Source organism: Molossus molossus, unplaced genomic scaffold, assembly GCF_014108415.1.
Source record: "Molossus molossus isolate mMolMol1 unplaced genomic scaffold, mMolMol1.p scaffold_m16_p_2, whole genome shotgun sequence".
NCBI classification, from domain to species: Eukaryota; Metazoa; Chordata; class Mammalia; order Chiroptera; family Molossidae; genus Molossus; species Molossus molossus.
Window position 1 is genome coordinate 54,685,307 of NW_023425355.1, and position 25,788 is coordinate 54,711,094.

The 25,788-nt window shown below is 36.4% G+C and overlaps 1 protein-coding gene across 17 annotated transcripts in view; it reads right to left on the bottom strand.

Moving 5' to 3' along the window:
* THOC2 (THO complex 2) overlaps positions 1-25,788 on the bottom strand; it is a 143,435-nt gene that overhangs the window by 80,046 nt on the left and 37,601 nt on the right. For 12 of the 17 annotated variants that reach the window (XM_036270257.1, XM_036270261.1, XM_036270254.1 and 9 more), the window contains 5 exons: positions 23,993-24,124; positions 21,791-21,861; positions 20,836-20,957; positions 20,008-20,141; positions 1,279-1,445 (listed from right to left, as the gene is read on the bottom strand). In XM_036270257.1, the coding sequence (XP_036126150.1) occupies positions 1,279-1,445; positions 20,008-20,141; positions 20,836-20,957; positions 21,791-21,861; positions 23,993-24,124 (626 nt within the window). The remainder of the gene's footprint in view (positions 1-1,278; positions 1,446-20,007; positions 20,142-20,835; positions 20,958-21,790; positions 21,862-23,992; positions 24,125-25,788) is intronic. The other 5 variants (XM_036270266.1, XM_036270265.1, XM_036270264.1 and 2 more) reach the window with 1 other exon arrangement.

Sequence of the window (25,788 nt, forward strand, 5' to 3'; positions counted from 1 at the left end):
CTATACCAAAAGGATAATGGAGGTCTTATTACATTAAAATCCTTCATGCTATCAAGAAATAGAACACTCATTTACAATTAGTGAGCATTTAATATAGACTAAGCAGTAAATTAATCCAAAGAAATTAGTAAAACATAAACCCTGCCCTAAATGACTCACAATCTGGCAAATGAGACATACATAGTTTATTCTAATATAACCTGATAAGTGCTAGAAGTCCTATGTCAAGTTTTATGAAAATAAAGATCAAGAAGTGACTAATTCTGCATGAGTGAAGTATCAACTAAGCCTTTATAGAGCAAGCAGCACTTGATCTTAAAGAATAAATAGGAGTTCACAAGATTTAAGAAAAGACAGGTAAGACGGTTGTGTAAGAGTAGTTTTCTTGTTATAAGGAACTGCATGTAAACAAAGGTCTGTCTATACATAGCAATGTCTATACCTAAGTTCCAAAAATGACTAGTACTTTAATATGGCTAGAATATCAGATTTTGGGGGAAAATCACTAAAGATGAGGCTGGAAAGAAAGAATGGGGCTAGATTGTAAACAGCCTTTTCTGCCATGTTTAAAAGTTTGAACATGGTTCACCCTGCAGGCAAATGTTTCTGAGCAGTGTGTTAATTACATTTCTTCTAGACTGTAACAGCAGTAATAACGTGAAAGATGGATTGAAAGAGAAATAATCAGAGGCACAGATTTACTAGATAACTATTGTAGTGGTTTAAGTGAAAGTCATCCAATGGTCACTGTCTGTACAATAAAATTCTAACAACACAGTATTCAAGGTCCTTGACAATCAAAAGTGTACCTTCCTTTTCACCTTCACTTCCTGTCTCTTCCCCACATCTTACAATCTAGCCACATCTGACTATATACTATTTCTTCAATCTGTTATGTACAATCATAATGTCACATCTTCACTATCGCACTATTTGTTACTTCTGCACAGACAACTGTCAACAAACTCCTACTCACTTTCAAGAACCAGGTTTTAAAAAGTGTATATCTATAAATTCTCCCCTGACTTCATCTCTCCCAAGGCAAAACATTTATTATGCTTTCCTCTAGGCTTTCATACCACATAATTAATATTATTAATACAGTACTTATTACAGCTCATTGTTAGCTATCCATTTATCTATTTCCTGTTAGAATGGCTGAGCTGAAACTAATCATTTACAAATAAAATTCAAATTAAACTGTACATATAAAATCATGATATTTAACCTCTAGACAGAGATAGAGATACAGATACACACACACATTTTTTTTTTTACCTGGTAAAACTTGAATTTGAACCCAAGAATATGACACAGTGTTTGCGGTTCACACATACTCATGTAAGATTCTAATAAAGATATAAAGAAGTCATCATGTTCTGGCCTGCATTCAAAAACTTCTAAAATGACATCCAAAACTCTATTGGGATCCAGATTAAAGCATCCTGCAACAGATGAGATATACAAAATTCAAAAGTGATTATACATCATTTCTAGTAAAGCCATTAAATTTCAGGGACAACTTATGTAACAAGATAAAAATGTTTTAAAAAACAACTTTTACAAGTTTGCTTCCCCTGCCCCAGGGGGAAATCCTTATAAGTCTATTCCCCACATTTTACACATAAGAAATGTTACTTGCCCAGGATTACAAAGTGGGTTAATGACAAGGCTGGGCTGGAGCCCAGGACCTATGACACTAACTCAAGTAAACTTTCTTCTATGCCACACTGTCTCATTAGGTCTTGATTAATCAGGCTAATGAGAGGGATCCACATTTTTAACTCTTAGCAAAATATGAAAATCAAACAATGCATTTTATAAGTTAAGCAACTAAAGAGTTTTTTTAAATGTTTTATGCAGAAGTTATTTGGAACGTTGATAAAGAGTTCATGAAAGGAGACCATCATTTTTAGAATCACTTTGTAGTTTATCTTATATACACAACAAAGCTACAAAATATAACTGTACAACTGACTTATGTTTATGGGTTTTGGTAGCATTCTAAAGGGAAAATAGGTATACTTCTGATACTAAAGAGATGAGAGAACACCAAGGAGTTGGGGACATAAAAGGGAATGTAGATAACACAAGCAAAGAGAGAAGAAGATCTAGGCAGAGCAGAAAAAAGAAGGGAAGAAGCACTGAATAGGTGCTAATGATGGCTACTTATCCTTACTAATCTCCTATGGTAAGCTAAAAAGGGTCCATGGACATTGACTTAACAAATGTTCCTATCAGCCACCCTACTCTTAATATGTATATAACTTCTATCTATTCAGCTTCAGCTGTTACCATAATTATATTATAATGTAGTCATATCATATGTGCATTTAATTTATAAGAATGCAACTATTTACACACAGCAAAAAGAAAAATAATTTAAGTGATATAAGGAATTCCACCCACCATTCCTCTCAATAAAATGTATGCGTATGACCCAGAGTGAGATATTAATCTGCTGTTCCCTCAATTTATATCAATTCACACATGCGTTATACATCAAGCTGAATGAAATATTAGTATTTTAAATTACATATTTTTCATTAGATGTAGTCCCTAAATGCAAGCTAACCACTTCATTGGGGCAAACAAATAAACACTAATTTCTTCCAATGATGGAGGAAAAAAGAACAAGTGTGTTGAAATTAGGGAGAGATGTCAGGTCTAAACACTGCACCTTATGGATGACTTAGATTTTTCAAAGAAAATTCTTATATAATCTATTTTATAAGAGATTTCCAGAAATACTTCTATTAACTCTACACTTAATTATATTAAATGCTATAAAACTAATGTCTAATTCACAGTACAGTAAGTCCTCATATAATATTGTCAATATTTTACAACTTAAACCAAAATGCCATATAACAAACCCAATTTTACCACAGGTTAATTGATGTAAATAAGCATTAAGTTCCTGCAGCATCTCATCAGCATTATAACCAAATGATGTTAAGGAAAACCATGTTATTCGAGGACCTGTTGTATCTTAGCATTCACCTAGAAAACCAAATTCTACAAATACAAAAAGTATTTCTTTCCTCTTTTTATATATAGAATATTTATTTTTTATTAAGAGTTTGATTTGTTGTTCCACTTATTTATGCGTTCATTAGTTGATTCTTAAATATGTTTTCATTGATTTTTTTTTTAGAGAAAAGAAGGGAGAGAGAGAGAAACATCAACATAAGGAAGAAACATTGATCAGCTGCCTCCTGCGTATCCACCACTGGGGAATAGAGCTCACAACCCAGGCATGTGCCCTGTCCGGGAATCGAACCAGTATCTCTCAGTGCACGGGACAACACTCAATCCACTAGAGCCACAGCGGCCATTGATTGATTCTTGTATGTGCCCAGACCAGGGATTGAACCTGCAAAGTTGGTGCATCAGGATGGCACAAGAACCAACTGAGCTACCCAGCCAGGGCTCTTGCCTCTTTTTTTTTTCTTTCCTGTTTATTTTTATTTATTATTGTTTAATTTATTTTTGTTACAGATGTTTCCCCTTTTCCCCCCATTGACACTCTCCTTCCAACCCCAGCTCCCCACCCCCCAGATCACATTTTCTTCCATTTCTAATACTAAGCAAAAAAGGACTAACAAGTGATCATGTCTTACTGGAAAGAGCTCCAGATTTTCATAAATTCTCCAAAGTGATGTTTACCTAAAGTTTTGGGAAGAAAACTTCTAAATATTTTTGCCTCTCCTGTACCCTCCAAAAGTATGCCATATGAATGTAAAAACGACTCCAAAATATCAACTGGAAATTTAAATGCTGCTGGTGGAAATATAAAATGTAAAATGGCACAACTACTTTGTAAAACTGGCAGTTTCCTTAAAAGTTAAACTTACACCTGCCATAGGACCCAGCCATTTCATTCCTAGGTATTTACTTGAGAGAAATAAATTTCTTTGTCCACACAAAGACTTGTACACAAATATTCATAGAAGATTTATAATAGGACACTATTAAATGCCCATCAACATGTAAATGGACAAATTGTAATACAATATAACTGTACTATATGTAATAGACACGAACTATCAATACACGCAACAGTACGGATAATCACAAAATAACTGTGAAGTAAAGCACACAAGGAAAGAACTCACTATATGATTCCATTTATAAAAGAATTCTAGAAAATGCAAACTAATCTCTAGTGACAGAAAGCAGATCAGTGAGTGCCTGGAAAGCGGGACAGGGGGAGCTTAGGGGAAATAAAATACAAAGGGGCAAGAAGAAATTGGGGAGGGGAGTGATATAAATGTGCATTATTTAGACTGTGGTGATGTTTTCACATATGTGTATACATATGTTAAAACTCTAATTGTATACTTTAAATATGTAGTTCATTGTATGTGCATTATGCCTAAATAAAGCTGAAAAATGCCTCCACACTGCTGTATCATAAAAAATAGATTATGAGCCCTGGCCAGTTTGGCTCAGCAGTTAGAGCGTCGGCCTGTGGTCCGGAGAGACCCAGGTTCGATTCCCGCTAAGGGCACATAATTCGGTTGCAGTTTGTCCCCGGCTCTGGTTGGTCGTGCGGGTGGCAGCTACTCGATGTGTCCCTTCACGTCGATGTTTCTCTCTCTCTCTCCCTTCCTCTCTCTCCCTCCCACTCTATCTGTACAAAAAATGGAAAAATGTCCTCGGGTGAGGATAAAAAAAAAAAATAGATTATGAAAGTATGGTCTCGTAAGTCCCCCAACCTTGTAACTGCTCCCACATTTATTGAATATAAAAATTCAATCACTAAAATGAATGTTCTCTCAGAGAGGAAAAAGATACATTAATATAATTTTGGGGAAAAAAATGGCTGACTTATAATTACCCGTTAAGTTACAGATACAAAGCTTGTGAATAAGGTATAAGAACAACATGTTACATGAAAATGTGTTTCATACACATTTCTTAAAAATTTTCGCCTTGGCCAGTTTGGCTCAGCGGTTGGAGCGTCGGCCTGTGGACCAGAGAGACCTGGGTTTGGTTCCTGCTAGAGGCACATACCAAAAAAAAATAATAAAAATAAATTTAAAAAATTCTATTTTCAATGTGCTACAATGCAAACCACTGACATTATGTTTTATTTAATGGTACTCTAGCAAGGCTATTCTATCAATGATATGTACTATCAACTAACAATTTCTTTCTAGGTGCTATTTAAAGAAGTAATTTTGAAAAGGTATGTACTTCTAGTTATGATAGATATCAACCTCTGCATCTTCCACAAATGAAAAACTGGCTTATGAATTTTCTATTCAATGTCTCAGGTGCCAATAGTTACTCCAATCAATTAGAATGACCTTTGCTACATAAGATGGAAAAAATTATCCAACTAAGAATTAAGAAAAAAATTTTTTTTAACTTTAGAAATTTGCTAAGTAACTGTTAAACTATTTCATACACAGTGATACTCTAGTAACAACCAGTAAGCTTGAAGTGTCCAAACTTTTTCTTCTAATGGCAGCTGCGGTAGAACATAGGCACTCTTGTGCTCAAGCATCTCAGAAAGGCTGTCATCCAGCCCAAGTATTGACAGTCATGTGATCTTGAGAGAAATCATAGGCCTAGCTCCCTAGCTCTATCACCAGGAATACATTAAGGAATAGATAAAAAATTACACATACACACAATGCCTTTTGAGGAACAAATAGGGAACCATATTAGAAGGGAACAAGTGAAAAAATAAGAACATGGCAGGTCTGTAATGGCATGGATCCATTCATTTAAATAAACATTAAATAATTATCCACACTGTGCCAGGTGTTTGTGATACAGAGATTAAGAAAATGCTTTCCCTACCCTTGAAGAGAATTCACACCTTTTGGATGATACACCTATAAAGAAAAGTGCACTGAAAAGTAAATGTAGTTTCCCCAAAGATGGACAAGATGGCCAGTATATTAGATCAAGTGACTGCAACTACAGGCAAAAGATATGATTAACCTGACAATGGCTGTTTTAGGAACAGGCCAAATTGAGATTCTTAACAGAAAAAAAAGACTAAGGTAATATTGTAAACATAACTGGACAAGATGTCCATCCAGCCTGTACATTTCAGACAAGAAAACAGAATGATAGCTTCAATCATAATATTCCTGACAGAATGGACCTTATGAGACAAAGAAAAATCATGTTTTAAACAAAAGGACATGATTCAGCATCTGCAATTACTTAGAAGCAGGTTATACTAAGGTCAGAATGTTTGTGGTGCCCCCCGACCTCCAAATTCATATGCTAAAATTCTAATGCCTAATGTGATGATATTAGAAAGTAGAGACCTTTGTGAGGTGATTAATGCCCTTAAAAAAGAGTTTTCTTGAACCTTCTATCATACGAGAATATAGCAAGAAGCCACCAGTCTATAACTGAGGCCCTTCACCAGATTTCAAGCATGCTAGCACCCTGATTTGAATTTCCAGCCTCCAGAACTAAGAGAATACCTTTCTGTTGTTTATAAGTCACCCAGTCAGTTGGAATTTAATTATAGCAGCCCAAAGGAACTAAAATAGGCTAATCAAAACCTATACTAGACTATTTCTATGAAGTACTTTGCAAAAAAAACTGCACAGCTCAAAGCAAGAACTATCAGAGAACCAAAAGACAGAAATGCACCTAACAAAATAAAAATATGACTGTAAAAAGTAAACAATGTTTGAGAACAACTGCTACCATCTCTTTCAAAGTAGAGAATAACAACTTCATAACTAGTCTGTAGTAAAGAAACTTTGAATAAAGCAACAACTTAGGCAAAGGAGGCAGTAAAAGGAATACGAGAGAACCAACACACTAAGATGCTTCTAGGCTGAATAACCCTTATCAAACTGGTCCAAAAACAAAATACCAAAAACATTCAAGATAATGTAGTCAAATAGGTTAAATGTCCCATAATCTGTTCAAGAACAAAGTCATTGGCTTGAGGTTTTCTTTTTAATGTGTCTCTGGTCATTTGACAAGCAACCAAGAGGATGAGTGAGACTAAGGAGGCAGAGGATCTCATGTTATACGTCTCCATCTCCAGTCAAATGTACAACCTTAGAAAACAGGCAACAATAGACCAGTTGAACACAACAGAGAACCCAGAAATAGACCCAAGACATTATGCTCAATTAATATTTGACAAAGGTGGCAAGAGCATACAATGGAGTAAAGGCAGCCTCTTTAATAAATGGTGTTGGGAAAATTGGACAGCTACATGCAAAAAAATGAAACTAGACCATCAACTTACACCATACACAAGAATAAACTCAAAATGGATAAAAGACTTAAATGTGACTCGAAAACTCATAAAAATCCTAGAAGAAAATTTTGGCACCAAACTTTCAGACATCACATGGAACAGAATTTTCACTGATAGAACATATCAAACTAAAAAGATTTTGCACAACAAAAGAAACAACCATCAAAATAGAAAGGAAATCGACTGTATGGGAGAGCATAATTGCCAACAATACATTAGATAAGGGGTTAATTTCCAAAATATATTGAGTACTCATACACCTCAACAGAAGGATGACAAAAAACGCAATTAAAAAATGGGCAGAGGAGCGCCCTGGCCGGTTTGGATCAGCGGTTAGAGCGTCGGTCTGCGGTCCTGAGAGACCCGGGTCCAGTTCCCGCTAAGGGCGCATACCTCGGTTGCAGTTTGTCCCTGGCCCTGGTCGGTTGTGCGGGTGGCAGCCACTCGATGTGTTCCTTTCGCATCGATGTTTCTCTCTCTCTCTCTCTCTGTTCCTCTCTCTCCCTCCCACTCTACCTGAACAAAAAATGGAAAAATGTCCTCGGGTGAGGATAAAAAAAAAAAAATGGGCAGAGGAGATAAATAGATACCTCTCCAAACAAGACATACAAATGGCCAAGAGACATATGAAGAAATGATCAACATCACTAATCATCAGAGAGAAGCAAATTAAAACAACAATGAGTTATCACCTCATACCTGTCAGACGGCTGCCATCAACAAATCATTAAACAACAAGTGTTGGCGAGGGTATGGAGAAAAGGGGACTCTAGTACAATGCTGGTGGGAATGCACACTGGTCCAGTCACTATGGAAAACACTATGGTGTTACCTCAAAAAATTAAAAATTGAACTGCCATTTAACCCAGTGATCCCACTTCTAGGAATATACCCTAAGAAGCCTGAAACACCAATCAGAAAGAATATATGTACCCCTATGTTCACATCAGCACTATTTACAATAGCTAAGATCTGGAAACAGCCCAAGTGTCCATCAGTAGACGAATGGATAAAAAAGCTGTTGTACATATATACAATGGAGTACTATGCAGCTGTAAGAAAGAAAGATCTCTTATCCTTTGATTCGACATTCGACATGGAGGGACCTGGAAAGTATCATCCTAAGCAAAACAAGCAAAACAGAGAAAGACAAGTATCATATGATCTCACTTATTTGTGGAATATAATGAACATAACAGTCTGAGGAATGGGGTAGTCTCAGAGACGTGGAAGAGGGGTACAGACTGACAATCCCCAGAAGAGGGAGTTGTGGGGGAGAGATAAACCACAGAATTTATATTCATGTACACATCACTGATAGACATGAACAACAAAGCTGGGGACAGGGTGGTGGGATAGGGAGAAGGGTGTCAATAGGGAAAAAAAGGAGAAACATCTGTAACAAAATAAATAAAAAAGAAGAGAAGAGAAGAGAAGAGAAGAAAAGAGAAGAGAAGAGAAGAGAAAAAAAGCAAAGAAAAGCAAAGCAAAGCAAAGCAAAGCAAAGAAAAAAAAGAAAAGAAAAAGAAAAGAAAAGAAAAGAAAAGAAAAGAAAAGAAAAGAAAAGAAAAGAAAAGAAAAGAAAAAAGAAAAGAAAAAAGAAAACAGGCAACAAATGACTATCTTAGGGGGTTTAGTGAAGTGGGCTCTAATTCGGGTTAAGAAGGAAAAGGTTAGATTCTAAGCCAAAAAGATCCTGGACCACTAAACCAAAACGAGAAAGAACTATTTTCACTCTTCAAAATTAAACTCAAGTAAGCTAGCTCCATGACTAATTTTTAGCCAGCACTTTTGATTTAGAACAGCACACTATGGCCTATGGGTCAAATCCATTAGGTTTTATAAATAACTTTTCCTAGAACACAGACATGCTCATTTATTTACGTACTGCCTCTGGCTGCTTTCACCCTACAATGGCAGACTTGTGTAATTGCAACAAAAATCACATGGCCTACAAAACAAAAAATATTTACTAGCTTACCATTTATTTATTGTTTAATATTGATTTTAGAAAGAGAGGAAAGGAGAGGGAGAGAAATAGAAACATCGACGAGGAACATCAACATCCATGGGCTGCCTCCTGAACGGCCCCTCCTGGAGATCAAGCCTGCAACTCAGGTATGTCCCCTGACCTGGAATCAAACCAGGGACCTCTTGGTGAATGGGTAGATGCTCAAACACTAAACCACATCAATTGGAGAAAAAATGTGCTAACCACTAATATAGAAGAAAGAAAAGGAAAGAAAACCTAGCAATTGCTTTTTTTTTTATTCTTATAAAACTTTTTATTGATATACAACTTACACATCATAAAGTTTACTCACTTAGAGTATATATACAGTTTAATACTTTTTATTATACTTAACAAAATTGTGAAACTACCATCAAAATTGAATTTTTGGTCATTTCATTATACCACAAAGAAACCCTGTATTTATCAATAGTCGCTCTCCACTTCCACTTCACATGTTCTCTCAGTCTCTGGCTACCACTAGTTTACTTCTCATCTCTATAGATTTGCCTATTCTGGACATTTTATATAAATGGAATTATATAATATATGGCCTTTTGTGTCTGGCTTCCTTCATTTAACATAATGTGTTCAAGATTTATCATGATTGTATGTGTCACTACTTCATTTTGTTTTATTAACAAATAGTATTACATTGTTTGAATAGACCACATTTTGTTTATCCTTTCATCAGTTGATGGACATTTGGGTTGTTTCCACTATTTATGTAAAAGTTTTTTTTTTAATTCTCACCGGAGAACATTTTTCTACTTTTTGTTCAGATAGAGGGAAAGGGAGAGAGAGAAACATAGATGGGAAAGGGACACATCAAGTGGCCGCCACCTAAATGACGCAACCAGGGCCAGGGACAAACTGCAACCGAGGTACCTGCCCTTAGTGGGAACCGAACCCGGGTCTCTCTGGACTGCAGGCCGATGCTCTAACCACTAAGCTATACCGGCCAGGGCAATATGTAAAAGTTTATTTTTTTTATTTTTTATTTTTATTGATTAATTTTTCTTACAGATGTTTCTCCTTTTTCCCCCACTGATTCCCCCCTCCCCCTCCCTCCCTGCCCCTTCCCCAGATTGTTGTCCATGTCCACTGTTCATGCATACATGCATATAAGTTCTGTGGTTCATCCCTCCCCCACCCCCCCCTCTTTAGGGGATTGTCAGTCTGTACCCCGCTTCCGCGTCTCTGGGACTACCCCATTCCTCAGACTGTTATGTTCATTATATTCCACAAATAAGTGAGATCATATGAAACTTGTCTTTCTCTGTTTGGCTTGTTTCACTTAGGATGATACTTTCAAGGTCCCTCCATATAGTCTCAAAGGATAAGAGATCTTTCTTTCTTACAGCTGCGTAGTACTCCATTGTGTATATGTACCACAGCTTTTTGATCCATTCGTCTACTGATGGACACTTGGGCTGTTTCCAGAAGCAATTGCTTTTTTGAAAGGCATTCAGAAGAACGGAGTACTTATAGTTTAGTTCAACAATCAAAGGAGTCCACCTATAATATCCTTTTCTCTACTTTCTGAAAGATGCTTTTTGCCAACTTGATGCAGGGATCATTCGTATGGGGTCTATGACTTGGCACCTCAAGAGCCTAAATTAATCACTACCAATTCCTACTTAATAAATTTTTCAAATTTAGTGTCCGACTTGAAAACATCACCACCATGAAGACTCATAATAGTTCAACTTCCTCACATGCTCATGTAGTAAACAGCCCTAGACTATCGGACAGGGTATAAACGTTGCACTAGAATCATTTAGGGAGAAAATAACTATCTTCTAATTATAGGATAAGAAGGAGTTCTCCTGATTCAACCAGTACCCTGAAATGTAAATTTATCTAAAATTCATATCTCCCAAACTAAACATCTGTTCTGCCAATGGTTGGTGAGAGATCATACCTGAGATAGATTTGTACGAGGTATTATCTGTCTAAATTGTTTCTAAAGAGGAAACATTGGGAATAAACAGGGGGAAACATTAAAAAGTTACATGAGGGGATTCAAAAATGGCAGCAGAGTGAATGGAAGCTACAAAGACCGTCTCCCAGGACCAAACTGGAATTACAACTAAAATAAAGACAAATTGTCGGGAAAAAGGAAAAGAAAAGCAGCTTGTGAGGATCATATAACCAGGGACACTGATTGGATCCTGGTAGGATTGCGGAGGCCCGAAAGGGGAGCTGGGAGCCCAGGGACAGCAGCGGCCTTAGTAGTGAGCACAGCCCTAGGGGTTACACTCCCAAGAGGCTCCACAGGACAGGGCCAGGACAGACGCTAAAATAGCCACAGCCACTGGCCTTGGGCTCCAGCAGAGGAAGGGCAAACTGGACTGGAACTGTGTGGGGACACTCAAAATTTAGAGAGCACATAGAGCTTTTGCTGAGTTGCAGCCATGCAGGACGGTGGCCATCTTACTCCTTCCCAGGGCTCTGGGAAGAGGCAGTGGCCCCTCCATGGGAGACTCAAGTCCACCTGGTAGGCCATTGAAATGCAAATTGAGACTCATTAACAACCAGCATCTGCCCCACCCTCGGGAAATCCCCTTACCCTGAATACCTGAAGGAGTTTTTGACTCAACTGAGACGCCAAGTCTCTTCAAGTAACCACTACTGAGAGCCTTCAGGCAAAAAGCTAGGGGATAACTGAACCATTCCTGGGCTAGCAACTCTAACCAGGAAAGTAAGACTTGATAGTGGTATTTAACATGGGTTCTCCCTCACACATCCAAACACAGGAGAGGGAGCCACAAACAGCAGAAAAACAACACCCACAGAGAAAATTTGGCAGGCTCCAAACCCCACTGTGACAGCCATAATGCTGAAACAAACAAACAAAAAAAATGCCAAATGAAAGAACAAGAGACCTCTACCGAAGATGAGATAAATGTGGAGCAGTTAAGCAAGTTAACAGAGCTGGAATTCAGAGCCATGATATTGAGGGAGCTCAAAAGCATGAGTAAGGACATCAACACCATGAGTAAAGACAAAAAATGTTGAAAATCAACCAATTGGAAATTAAAAACCATCAAGAAAAAATGAAGAATGACATATCAGAAATAAAGAACACATTGGAAGGTCTAAACAGCAGAGTAGAGGAAGCGGAGGACCAGATCAGTGAATTAGAAGACAGGGTAGAAAAAAAATCAAGCAATCAGAAAACCCAAAGGAAAAAACAATTACAAAACAAGAGGACAGTGTAAGAGAACTGTGGGACAACTGGAAATGTAATAACATTTACATCATAGGAGTCCCCAAAGAACAAGAAAATGGGAAAGGGTTAGAGAACATATTTGAAGAAATAGTGACAGAAAACTTTCCTAACTTGGTGCAGGAAGAAGGCATTCAAGTTCAAGCACAGACAGCCCCAAGTAAAAAGAACCGAAACAGGCTCACACCAAGACACATAGTAATCAAAATGCCAAAAATTAAAGACAAAGAGAGAATCCTAAAAGCAGCAAGAGATAAGAAACAGGTTACACACAAAGAAACCTCCATACGGCTCTCAGCTGACTTCTCAACAGAATCACTCACTACAAGCCAGAAGGGAGTGGCACGAAGTAATCAAGGTCATGAAAAACAAGGATCTGAATCCAAGAATACTCTACCCAGCAAGGCTATCATTCAAAATACAAGGTGAAATAAGGAGCTTCCCAGACAAAAAAGGACTAAAGGAATACATTAGCACCAAACCAGAACAGCAAGAAATGTTAAAAGGACTACTGTAATTAGTAGAACTAGGAAAAAAAAAATTAGAACCACACTAAACAAAAATGGCAACAAATAAGTACTTACCAATAATCACCTTAAATGTAAATGGATTGAGTACTCCTTAAAAAGACACACAGTGGCTGATTGTATAAGAAAGCACGACCCATCTAAATGTCGTTTACAAGAAAGCCACCTCACAACAAAAGACTCCCATAGGTTGAAAGTGAAGGGATGGAAAAAATCTCTCAAGCAAACGGAAAGCAAAAAAAAAAAGCTGGGGTAGCAATACTCATATCTGATAAAGTAGATTTCAAAATAAAGGCCATAACTAGAGACAAAGAAGGCCACTACATAATACTTAAAAGATCTATCCTCCAGGAAGATATAACCTTGGTGAACATATATGCACCCAATTTAGGAGCACCAACATATATTAAAAATCTTTTGGAGGACCTCAAAGGAAAATCAACAGCAATACAATCATAGCAGGGGACTTCAATACCCCACTGACAGCACTGGAGACATCTTCTAGACAAAAACTTAACAAAGAAACACAGACTCTAAATGAAGCGCTAGATCAAATGGATTTAAAAGATAACTGCAAAGAATTACACCCCAAAACGGCAGAATTCACATTCTTCTCAAGTGCACATGGGACATTCTCAAAGATAGACCACATGTGAGGCGCAATCTAAGTCTCTACAAGTTCAAGAAGATTGAAATCATATCAAGCATCTTCTCAGACCACAATGGCATGCAACTAGAAATCAATTGCATCAAGAACATGCAAAGACATTTGAAAACATGGAGGCTAAATAGCATGTTATTGCACAATGAATGGGTTACCAGGGAGATCAAGGAAGAAATTAAAAACTTCCTAGAAACCAATGAAAATGTACACACAACAACACAAAATGTATGGGATGCAGCGAAAGCAGTCTGAGAGGGAAGTTCATAGCACTACAGGCCTACTTCAAGAAGCAAGAAAAACTTCTAATAGACTAACCTCACAACTTAAAGAACTAGAAAGCAAACAGAAAGAAAACCCCAGAGCAAAGTAGAAGGAAGGAAATAGTAAAGATCAGAGCAGAAATAAATGGCATGGAGACCAAAAAAAAAAAAAAAAACAATTCAAAGGATCAATGAAACAAAAGGCTGGTTCTTTGAAAAATAAATAAGATTGATGGAACCTTAGCTAGACTCACAAAGAAACAAAGAGAGAGAACCCAAACACACAAAATCAGAACTGAAAGAGGAGAAATAATAACCAACACCACGGAAATACAAAGGATTGTTAACAGATATTATGAACAATTATATGGCAACAAATTTGACAATCTAAGCAAAATGGACAAATTTCTAGAAAAATACTCTCCCAAAACTAAACCAAGAAGAGATAAAAAATTTGACCAGACCAATAACAACAAAAGGAATCGAGATGTAATCAAGACTCTCCCAGCAAACAAAAGTCTAGGCGCAGACGTCTTCACAGGGGAATTTTACCGAACATTCAAAGAAGAACTAATACCCATTCTCCTCAAACTATTTCAAAAAATTCAAGAAGAACGAACACTTACAAACTCATTTTATGAGGCATGCATAATTCTAATTCCAAAACCAGAAAAAGACATTACAAAGAAAGAAAACTGCAGACCAATATCCCTGATGAACATAGATGCCAAAATGCTGAACAAAATACTAGCAAAATGAATGCAGCAATACATCAAAAAAATTATTCACCATGGTCAAGTGGGATTCATCCCAGGGATGCAAGGCTGTTACAATATTCGCAAATCAATAAATGTGATACACCACATAAATAAAATGAAGAATAAAATCCACATGATCATATCAATAGATGCCGAAAAAGCCTTCGACAAAATCAAGCATTTATTTCTGATAAAAACGCTCAGCAATGTGGGAACACAGGGATCATATCTCGACATAATAAAGGCCATATTTGAAAGACCTACAGCCAACATAACTCAATGTGCAGAAACTAAAAGTATTTCCCTTAAAAACAGGAACAAGACAAGGATGCCCACTTTCGCCACTCTTATTTAACATAGTACTGGAAATCTTTGCCACGGCAATCAGACACGAAGAAAAAATGAAAGGGATCCAAATTGGAAAGGAGGAAGTGAAACTGTCATTATTTGCAGATGACATGATATTATACATAGAAAACCCTAAAGAGTCCATCAAAAATCTACTACAGTTAATAAATGAATTTGGCAAAGTAGCACGATACAAAATTAACGTCAAGAAATCAACGGCATTCTTATATACCAATGATGAACTCACAGAAAGAGAAACTGAAAAAACAACCCCAGTCACCATCGCAGCAAAAAAATTAAGATACCTAGGAATGAACTTAACCAAAGAAATAAGGGACCTATTGGCAGAAAACTACAAGTCATTGAAAAAAGAAATAGAGGAAAATATAAAAAAGTAGAAGCACATACCTTGTTCATGGACTAGAAGAATTAACATCATTAAAATGTCCATATTACCCAAAGTAATCTATAGATACAATGCCATCCCCATCAAAATACCAACGACATACTTCACAGAACTAGAACAAATACTTCAAAACTTCATATGGAACCAAAAAAGACCTCGAATAGCCACAGCAATCTTAAAAAAGAAGGACAAAGTAGGTGGGATCACAATAACAGATATCAGGTTATATTACAAAGCTACTGTAATTAAAACAGCCTGGTGCTGGCACAAGAACAGGCATATATACCAGTGGAGCAGAACAACGAACCCATAAATGGACCCAAGACATTATGCTCAATTAATATTTGACAAAGGTGTCAAGAGCATACAATAGGGTAAAGAGAGCCCCTTTAATGGGAAAATTGGACGCCTACCTGTAAAAAAATGAAACTAGACCATCAACTTACAACATACACAAAAATAAACTCAAAATGGATAAAAGACTTAAATGTGATTCATGAATCCATAAAAATCCTAGAAGAAACTGTAGGCAACAAAATTTCAGACATCATACACAGCAGAATTTTCACTGATACATCACCTAAGGCAACAGAAACAAAGGAGAAAATTAACACATGGCCCTATATCAAACTAAAGAGCTTCTGCACAGCAAAAGAAACAACCACCAAAATGGAAAGGCAACCCACTGTATGGGAGAGCATCACTGCCAATGATATATCAGATAAGGAGTTAATTTCCAAAATATATAGAGTATTCATCATACAACTCAACAAAAGAAGGACAAATAACCCAATTCAAAAATGGGCAGAGGAGCTGAATAGACACCTCTCCAAACAGGACATACAAATGGCCAAGAGATATATGAAGAAATGCTCAACATCACTAATCATCAGAGAGATGCAAATTAAAACAACAATGAGGTATTACTTCACACCTCTCAGAATGGCCTCCATCAACAAATCATCAAACAAGTATTGGCGAGTGTGTGGAAAAAGGGGACTCTAGTACACTGCTGGTGGGAATGCAGACTGTTGCAGCCACTATGGAAAACACTATGGTGTTTCCTCAAAAAATTAAAAATTGAACTTCCATTTGACCCAGTGATCCCACTTCTAGGAATATACCCTAAGAAGCCTGAAACATCAATCAGAAAGAATATATGTACCCCATGTTCATAGCAGCACTATTTACAATAGGTAATATCTAGAAATAGCCCAAGTGTCCATCAATAGATGAATGGATAAAAAAGCTGTGGTACATATACACAATGGCATACTATGCAGCTGTAAGAAAGAAAGATCTCTTATCCTTTGATTCGACATGGAGTGACCTGGAAATTATTAACCTAAGTGAAACAAGCCAAGCAGAAAAAGACAAATACCACATGATCTCACTTATATGTGGAATATAATGAACATAACAGTTTGAGGAATTGGGTAGACCCAGAGACGTGGAAGTAGGGTACAGACTGACAACCCTCAAAAGAGGAGGTGGGGGGGGGAGAAAAGAGTTAAACCACAGAACTTATATGCATGTACGCATAACCAGTGGATATGTACAACAAAGCCTGGGACACGGTGGGGGGGTGGGGAGGAGGGTGTCAATGGGGTAAAAAAGGAGAAACATCTGTAATTAAAATAAAATAAATTTTAAAAAATCCAAAAAATTAAACATGTCATGGAAAATAGAATGCTGTGCCACAGAACCGCTCTGGCCAAATGAGATTAGCCTGCGTGGAATCTGCACTGAGGGGAATTCAATAGATTCTAACACTTATTGGAATTAGAATTCTTATCCTCAATTTTCATGTCAATGAAAACAAAGGGGGAGATGAGAAAGTCAAATAGCCGGACAGTAAGAAACACTGAGCCAGGAAGATGAATGTTCTAAAATCCTCCATGTCAGGGAAAAGAGGCTAAGAATCACTACAAACTCTACCAGAAAGAAAGATTAGTTCATTTTTCAACAAGTATTTATTCAGCATCTATGTACCAGGCACTGAGGTTAGAGGCACTAAACAAAACCCAAAAACCCTTGTCCTCATAGAGTTTACATTCCAGTGGGGGTCAGGAATAAAATACATGGCGCCCTGACCGGTATACTCAGTGGTTAGAGCTATAACCTATAGACTCAAGGGTCTCAGGTTCGATTCCCGGTCAAGGGCACATACCTGAGTCGCAGGCTCGATCTCCAGCCCTGGTCAGGGCACATGCAGGAGGTAACCAATCAATGTGTCTCTCTGTCTCTCTGCCCCGCCCCCCTTCGACTCTCTCTGGAAATCAATGAAAAAAATAGCCTTAGTTGAGGACTAAAAACAACAACAAAAAAATTTTTTTTAAATACATTGCATATTATATGGTAGTAAGTGCTCAGAGGAAAAATAGTGAACAATAAGGTGTGTTGAGAGGGGTGTCCACTGAAGGCTACACTGACAAGGCAACATTTGAGAGCTCCTGGACTAGCGTGCTTCATAGCACACTAGATGTACTACAATAGAGGTTTAACCCAAGAAATCAAATTGCTTATCCTCATGGAATAACCATGTGTGTCGTGGGCTTGTAGTTGAGACTGTCACACTGTTCTTCAGAGATAGTAACATAACTTATTTTCTGTAAAGGCAAAGTTCAAGAAAAGAAAGCACTGTACATTTTCCCAGTTGGATAAAAGCTCACATTCGCCCTGGCCGGTTTGGCTCAGCGGTTAGAGCATCGGCCTGCAGTCCGGAGAGACCCGGGTTCGGTTCCTGCTAAGGGCATGTACCTCGGTTGCAGTTTGTCCCCGGCCCTGGTTGGTTGTGTGGGTGGCGACCACTCGATGTGTCCCTTTCACATCGATGTTTCTCTCTCTGTTCCTCTCTCTCCCTCCCACTCTATCTGAACAAAGAATGGAAAAATGTCCTCGGGTGAGGATGATTAAAAAAAATTAAAAAAAAAAAAAAGCTCACATTCAAGAAAATCACTCTTTAAAATGTTCTCAAAACAACAAAGGACTAAAAAGATATAAATTCACAAGGACAGAAAAAAAAAATAGAACAAACAAGGACAGACAAGAGATGTCAATGAATAGGCAGATAAAATAAAAACAAAAACAACTGAGGCGCCTACACAGGACAGAACTTTTATTTAGGAATACCATCTTAAGAAAGTACATAGCAGGATACAAGGAAAGACAAAGCTATAGCAAAGCAGTGCTGACAAGCATCTCATGCTAGATCAAAATGGTGCAGGAAAAAATGTAGAGCCTTACTCTGGAAAGAAAAGAAAGAAAACACTATATGATTTTTTTTTAAATGGGTCACTGACACACAGGTAAGCAAGTCTTACCTATGGGGCTGCCAGTCTTACTGTTAAATTGACACCAAGAAGTAGCAAAGAGACAAGACTTACTTCAAAGAAAAGGGTAAATTTAAACTAAAAGCTCCTTACCTTCTATACCTGTTGATCACCAAAATCCAAAGCTGGGTCCCTACACATAGCATTGGAGGAAGGGGATAAGGATTGGGATACTTCCTCTCTTTTTCTTAGTCATACATAAATTTCAAAAACAGAGAAAGAACTGAGAAGTTGAACATAAGCACCCCCTAAAATATAACCAGTGAAGCAAGGAATATAACTTTTCTGACAAGTCTCAAAACCTAAGACATCTGGGTGTGGTAAAATCTTCCCTAAAATAGCACACCTAAAAATAATAGCAAAAGTTCTTTCCATTCTTGAAAAAAATCAGAATTACTCTATTTTTCTATCCTTCATTGCTCTTTCTTTAGAAGTCAACTATTTCCTCCATATGCTCAATGCAAATAAAAAGAATAAGTTGCATTTAAAAGGTAGGGAGAGTAACACTTTCCTATCTGTTACACTTTTACAGTATCTGCTGCACTTACTTTAACAAACTGTTGTAAATATAAAAGGTGCATATCAAAGTCCCCTGTAAAGGTATTTTTTTAAATTAAGTTCAAAAGAACTAAACATCCTCAAGTTTTAAGGGTTCACAGCAAAGACTGTATTATAGTTTCATAGTAGCTTATTTCCTGCTTCCTTTAAGATAATTGAGAAATACTTAAAATTAAAAATATAAATAATCACCCGGCTGGTCTGGCTCAGTGGATTGAGTGTTGTCCCATGGACTGAGAGGTCCTGATTAGATTACTGGTCAGGACACATGCCCAGGTTGCGGGCTTGATCCCCAGTGAAGGGCATGCAGGAGGCAGCCAACTGATGTATCTCTCTCACATGGATCTTTCTCTCTTTTTCCCTTCCCCTCTCTCCAAAAAAAAAAAAAATCAATAAAACATTTTAAAAATAGAAATAATAGAGGGAGCAAAAACTAATACAAATACCACAGGTAACAGTGACAAAAAAAGATTTCTTATAAACATCATCCCAAATTTCATTATTACTGATAAAATCTTAAAGTACAAGCTGGACATTTCCCTCAATTCTTAATTTTAAAAAACCTAAAGAGAATAAACTCATTTCTTCTTTATGGATATTCTCCACAGTTTAAAAACTTTATCTTAGTAACACACACTACATATAGATATATGTCTTACCTATTAAAGATTTGATATTTTCTAAGATTAAATCACTAGTAATATTTCCCGATAAATCTTGCCCCAATTCAGCAATCAGCTTGGCATAACCTTCATTCTCTTCTCTTAACAAATTGAATTTTTGCTGCTTATAACTGAAATTAGATAAACATCATAAAGGGGATAAATTAATTTCAATTAACAAGCTTGCATAAGAGTAATGTATTGTTACTGAATTTTCTTCTCTCTCTTATATACAGCAATCATAAGAATAGTTGTTGAAAGTTTACCTCTTTGTTTATCTTTTAGGATAGAGATGCCCCAATGTTAATTACACAGGGAAAACCAGTAACATAAGGAAAAAATATGCTAACCCCAAGGAACAATACTATACCAGTACTTCCATCACTGACCAAGAATATACCCTAGAGGACAGCTATAATTATAAAGTATTTCAATGGTAATAATAAAAGCACTGAATGTTATTTTAACTTCTAGTATGAAAAAAATTAACATTGGTTTCACATGGATAAGGTTCACTGCTGACTCAATCATAGGCTCCTTTTAAAAGAAAAGAAGACAAGACACATGCTAACAACAACAACAAAAAATTATTCAAACTGCCTTTAGAAAGTTGGTGACAGAAGATGATTTGACTTTGGGTGATAGACACATAATGCAAGAGATGTATCATGTACCATAGAAATGTAACTTGAAATCTATATGATCCTATCAACCAAAGTCACCCCAATAAATTTAATTTAAAAAAGGAAACTTCTAGTATTCAAAATAAGAACTAAAACACATACTCAGATATTTGACCTGCAACATAAAGACACATATACTTACAAGAGTTTTGTCTTGATTTTAACTGACTTTTGATTGAATTGCTGTGACTGTTTGATAAGCCCTAATGATTCCAATGTTTCTGGATCCAGGCGTTCCTTTAGAACTGTGTCTGAAACTAAATACTGTATTTAAAAATATTAAAAGTCACTTATTACTCAGCATTTCAACTATGCATCCACATCTTGAATATACTCAAAATAATTAATAAAATATTAAAATCACATTATAGATATCAACATACAATTTATAACTTCAATAAAAACTGTGACTCTCCAAATATTGAAAAATACAACATATATTTTTAAAACCTCACTAAGAAAGTATATGCATGCTGTCCACAGCCCACAAATGACAAAAACTACAGATAAAATTCTGATTAAAATTGAGTCTGTCAACTGAATTGTCTTTAAGATAATACAGCACTTAAAAGTTCTTTGGTTTCTACTGTTTATGTCAAACAATTCTAGTACAGCAAAGACAAGGACATACTTCCAGGTCTGAGTAATGTCATTTCTCCTTGGTTCTAAATTTATTAACATAAAATGGTTTACCAATGATTGTAACAAGTTCTATAATTTACTGTTTGTAAACTACTTCCATTCTTTTTCTCCTTGCCTAATAAAGAGTTTATGAAATATTGTTTGGTTTAAAAGCTGTCCACATCATTTCTACTCACTTGATAGATGCTTACCTTTTACTCAGTTAGAAACTTAGTAGGTCAGGAATATCACCGAAGGTTTTATATGCATAGATAGTTTAAGTGATATGGTAGCATGCCTATTTCATAGACATAATTAGCATGTCTAATTTTACAAAGTATTCCATTTCAAAACCCAAATCACACCTTTAATGAATAGTCAACTGAATGTCAATATTCTTCTCCATTAATATGATTAACTGTGATTATAACTGCTCAATGTAAAATTTAGAAAGAGAATGTTTGTTTTTAACTTACCAAACACGCTAATACCAATTGTGTAAAATAGTCTCTCTTGCTTTTTTCTTCTAAACAATTTGTCTCAATATCTACAATGATGAAGGAAAAAAGTTGAAAGTTTGATTGATTTTTCTAGACTCTCTCCAGCACCATAATAAGATACTTATTTTCTTTAAAACTAGCTTATTTTAAAATGTCTCATTCTAAATTTGGGTAAATGTAAAACTATGGTAAGTATGAGCTGTCCTTCATATGCATATAAATACTTAACATTAATTTATACTGATACTGGAGACAGACCCTGTGATCAATGGCATATCCATAGAATGGTAAGTTGATTACACAGGAGTTATGTGCTAAGGCACTGGATGCAACAAAGGTTCAAAAAATACTATTCTCAGAAATGGAAATATTCAAGCAAAATTTTTTAATAGTATATTTTATTTAACATAAACGATCCAAAATATTTTAAGCAAAGTTTAAATGACCACATGTTAGAGATGCTAAAGAAATGATTCCTTCCTTAGGTGGAAAGTTGAACTGGGTGACAACAAAGATCTCTTCTACTCATCAAAGATCCTATTACTCATGAAAATCAAATATTTTACCTTGGCTACCTTGGTACCATGTACCATATTCTAACCAAGTTACCTTGCCACCAACTCAATGTAAAAAAGTATTAAAAGGCATTTTTAACGTCTTATTTTAAATTCAAAGTCTACCTAGCAAACAAAATTTATTCAAACTTTTTGTTTTCTTCCCACTGAAATATTTTTTTTAAAAAACTGAGATCTCCTTGAGTTTCAGTAAATTATTCAGAAAATTTCTCAATTTTCTGATCTGAATTATAGAGGAAATAAAACAATTAGCTCTAAATGCCAAGCTTCAAAAATTTCAACCAGGATTGGCAAGATTACAAAGTTCATCTTCGGATCATTGTTTTAGCTGATTACATACTATTACTCTATTTCTAAAGTCAACTCATAATTTAGAATGTGCTATAGAAAGAGGCACAAATTTTAGTGATATAATAAAAATTGTCCCCTAAGGGTTCTAGGATCTCCCCAAACAGATGTCCTACTACTGCTTTGCTTCAGTTTATTTTCTATGGCCATTACTGAAAATCAAAAGAGAATGGGATTTATCATCAAACATATCTACATTTTTCTGGCCCTTCTCCACTTTCCCTTCTTGGACACTGTCATTTCCCAACATTATGGCCACTTTAGCTAAGCACACAGTCAATTCAAGTGTATTAAAGGCATTTCAGGTGTAATTTATGCAATGTAAATTACAGTACAATCTTAATCTCTCAAAAAGACTTTTAATCCATGGGTATCTCATCCATTCCCCCCTTCCCATTATCTTGTCTTGTGGTCCCTTCTCAGTCTAGAACTTCAAGGACACTGATCATGAGAGTTCAGGACTAAACTGGGCCCATTCTTTTAACCAACATCTATCTACCATCCAAGGCCCTTAAGTCCCTAAGATCTACTCCCAAGGTTCCTAAGAGTACCTGAGTAGCAGGTTCATCTTTTTCAAATCAAATCTGCTCTCTTCTTAGCCATCTGACCTGATTAAGATACCACTCTTTGGGCTCTAACAATGTTAGGAAACACTTAACAGGACCTCAGTAAATTTCTTAGCTGAGCTTATCTCTTTAACATCCTCTATGGTTTTACTAAAAAGCCCTCAGCCTTTTCCAACTCTAGGTCCCAGTATCACCAACCACCTACTTGAACGCAGCACTTCAAGTTACATCAGAACCCCCCCACCCACACCCCGGTTTCAGGTTAACAGATCTCAGGCCCCCTCACTCTTACGTGATTGTTCTTTTAAAGAAAATTGGTATCTTAGCCAGGAAAGTACAGCACTCATTTGTCATATAAATGTTAAAGTATTAGAAAGACAACATGATGTAGTAAAAAGATCATGGGCTCTAGAACCAAAAAGATCCAGGTCCAAGCCTTGCCTTACTAGCTGTATGGCCTTTAAAAAAAAAAATCACTTCTCTGAGCTTCAATTTTATGATCGCTACAACTACATTACACAAGTTGTTGTGAAGATTACAATGAAATTAAATGTTTAACACATGCCTAGAACACAGAAGGTGCTCCAAAAATGGCACCTACATTTTTATTACTATTTTCATCATCATCATCATCGTCATCATCATCATCATCATTAGAGAAGCTCACGTTCTTACTCCTATTCCCCTACCTTGATCTGGGGTCACCCTTGGATCATTTTTTCTGCCAAGGGTGGGGGTACGTGAGTGAGGGGGCAGGTGAGGGAAATTCTCTTTCCAAGTTTGCCGTCCTAAATCTTGCTTGTAATAATGGGCTGGATAGGCTAAAAGAAATTTCCCAAGAGCAACCAAACATCATCTTCATGAATTCATGTTACTAGTAAAAAGCAATGACTTGTAACAATAATTCATATTACTAAATTCCTATGAAGAAAAATATATCCCAATAAAATAAATCAATAAAGAACTTATTAATAAGCTGATAATTGATGAATACCCAAAGACATAAAATATACTTCCGACACTATCAAGAAATCACAGCTTCCATGAAATGTTACCTACAAATCATTTTCAGTCTTACAAATTTATAGTAAAAACAATTTTTAAATTGAAAGTTGTTTCATGCTATATATATTTGGAACATAAAGTAATATCTATAGTGCCTACTTTAAAATGTATGCTTAAAAAAGGGTTTTTTGTTGGTGGTATAAACCAGGACAGTTTTAAGACTGAAAGAAGGTACTACTCATAATTATGCCAGGGAAAACAAAACAAGACTGGGACATACAGTCACCCCATCAATGGTGTGTACTTTTCATTTCTCACTCACAGTCCACACATTTTGACCTGTTTCTACATTACTGCTGTTATGAAATCTTAAAAATCCTAAAGGATCAAGCACCAGGAATTTAGATTTATTAAGATCAAATTCCAGACTCTCAGTAAGACATTTAAGTAACCTATCTAATTCTAAGAATTAGAATTAATGAGCCAAAATAATTCATTCCATTTTGACAAACTCTTAAGTTGTTTTTTCAAGTTCTCCCCACTGTTCTCATAGTGAAGGACATTTTCAAGGAGGCAGCCTTAAGAGAGCAACATGTTGTTGACACCATCTGGATAGTAGTACAGTATATGTGACTAAACCCCACTAGGACCTATACATAAACTTGAAGATTCTGGCAGGCAGGTGTGGAAACTTACTAGTCTTACAGCTATCAGAGACAAGGCTTGTAAGTAAGTTCCCTTGCTTATTAAACCTGCCACCTACCTACTAATCAGGAGCAATCCACCTCTTCGATCTTTCCATGCCCTCCGTGTATGGGGCCAGTTTGACAACTGACATGCATATGTATCTAAACTATATACAGTCTTCTCGGGATTTGCCCCTTTTTGTCTTTTATGTGAATGGAATTATACTTTTTTGTAACCTTCTGTAACTCGCTTATTTTGCTCAACATTATTCTTTCATATTTATTCATGTGGATACATGTAGCTAAAGGGCGTTCATGTTCACAGTTGTCTTGTATGAGTCATAGCTCCTCATTATAAACTCTTGTTGCCCACTGAATTTCAGATTTCAGAGAGGTTAAGTCTTATTTTAAAGTGAATATAATGATGTCTGGTAATGTTTGCTATTAGATCAAAGTTACAGAAAGCCTAACACTGATGGGGAAAACTGTGCTCAGTTACTTTAATTCAGATCTAAAATTAGAGAAATAAATATGTAATATACATTATTTTTTTAAATCCATGCTTCCCATGGAGGGACACTACCTTTTGTAAAAAAAAAAAATATTCCTTTTTGGCAAGCACACCTGAACCTTTCCAGTCCCCCTTTTCTTCCTCCCAGGCATGTTACCTTTGCCTTTCCCTCTCCTAAACTCCAAGGGCCCATCTTTTGTTTCGTAGCTTGTTTCCTGAGACTACGCAACCCAGCTGTCTCACTTCTACTACCTCTGTAACTTTCTAAATAAACTCTCTCTTA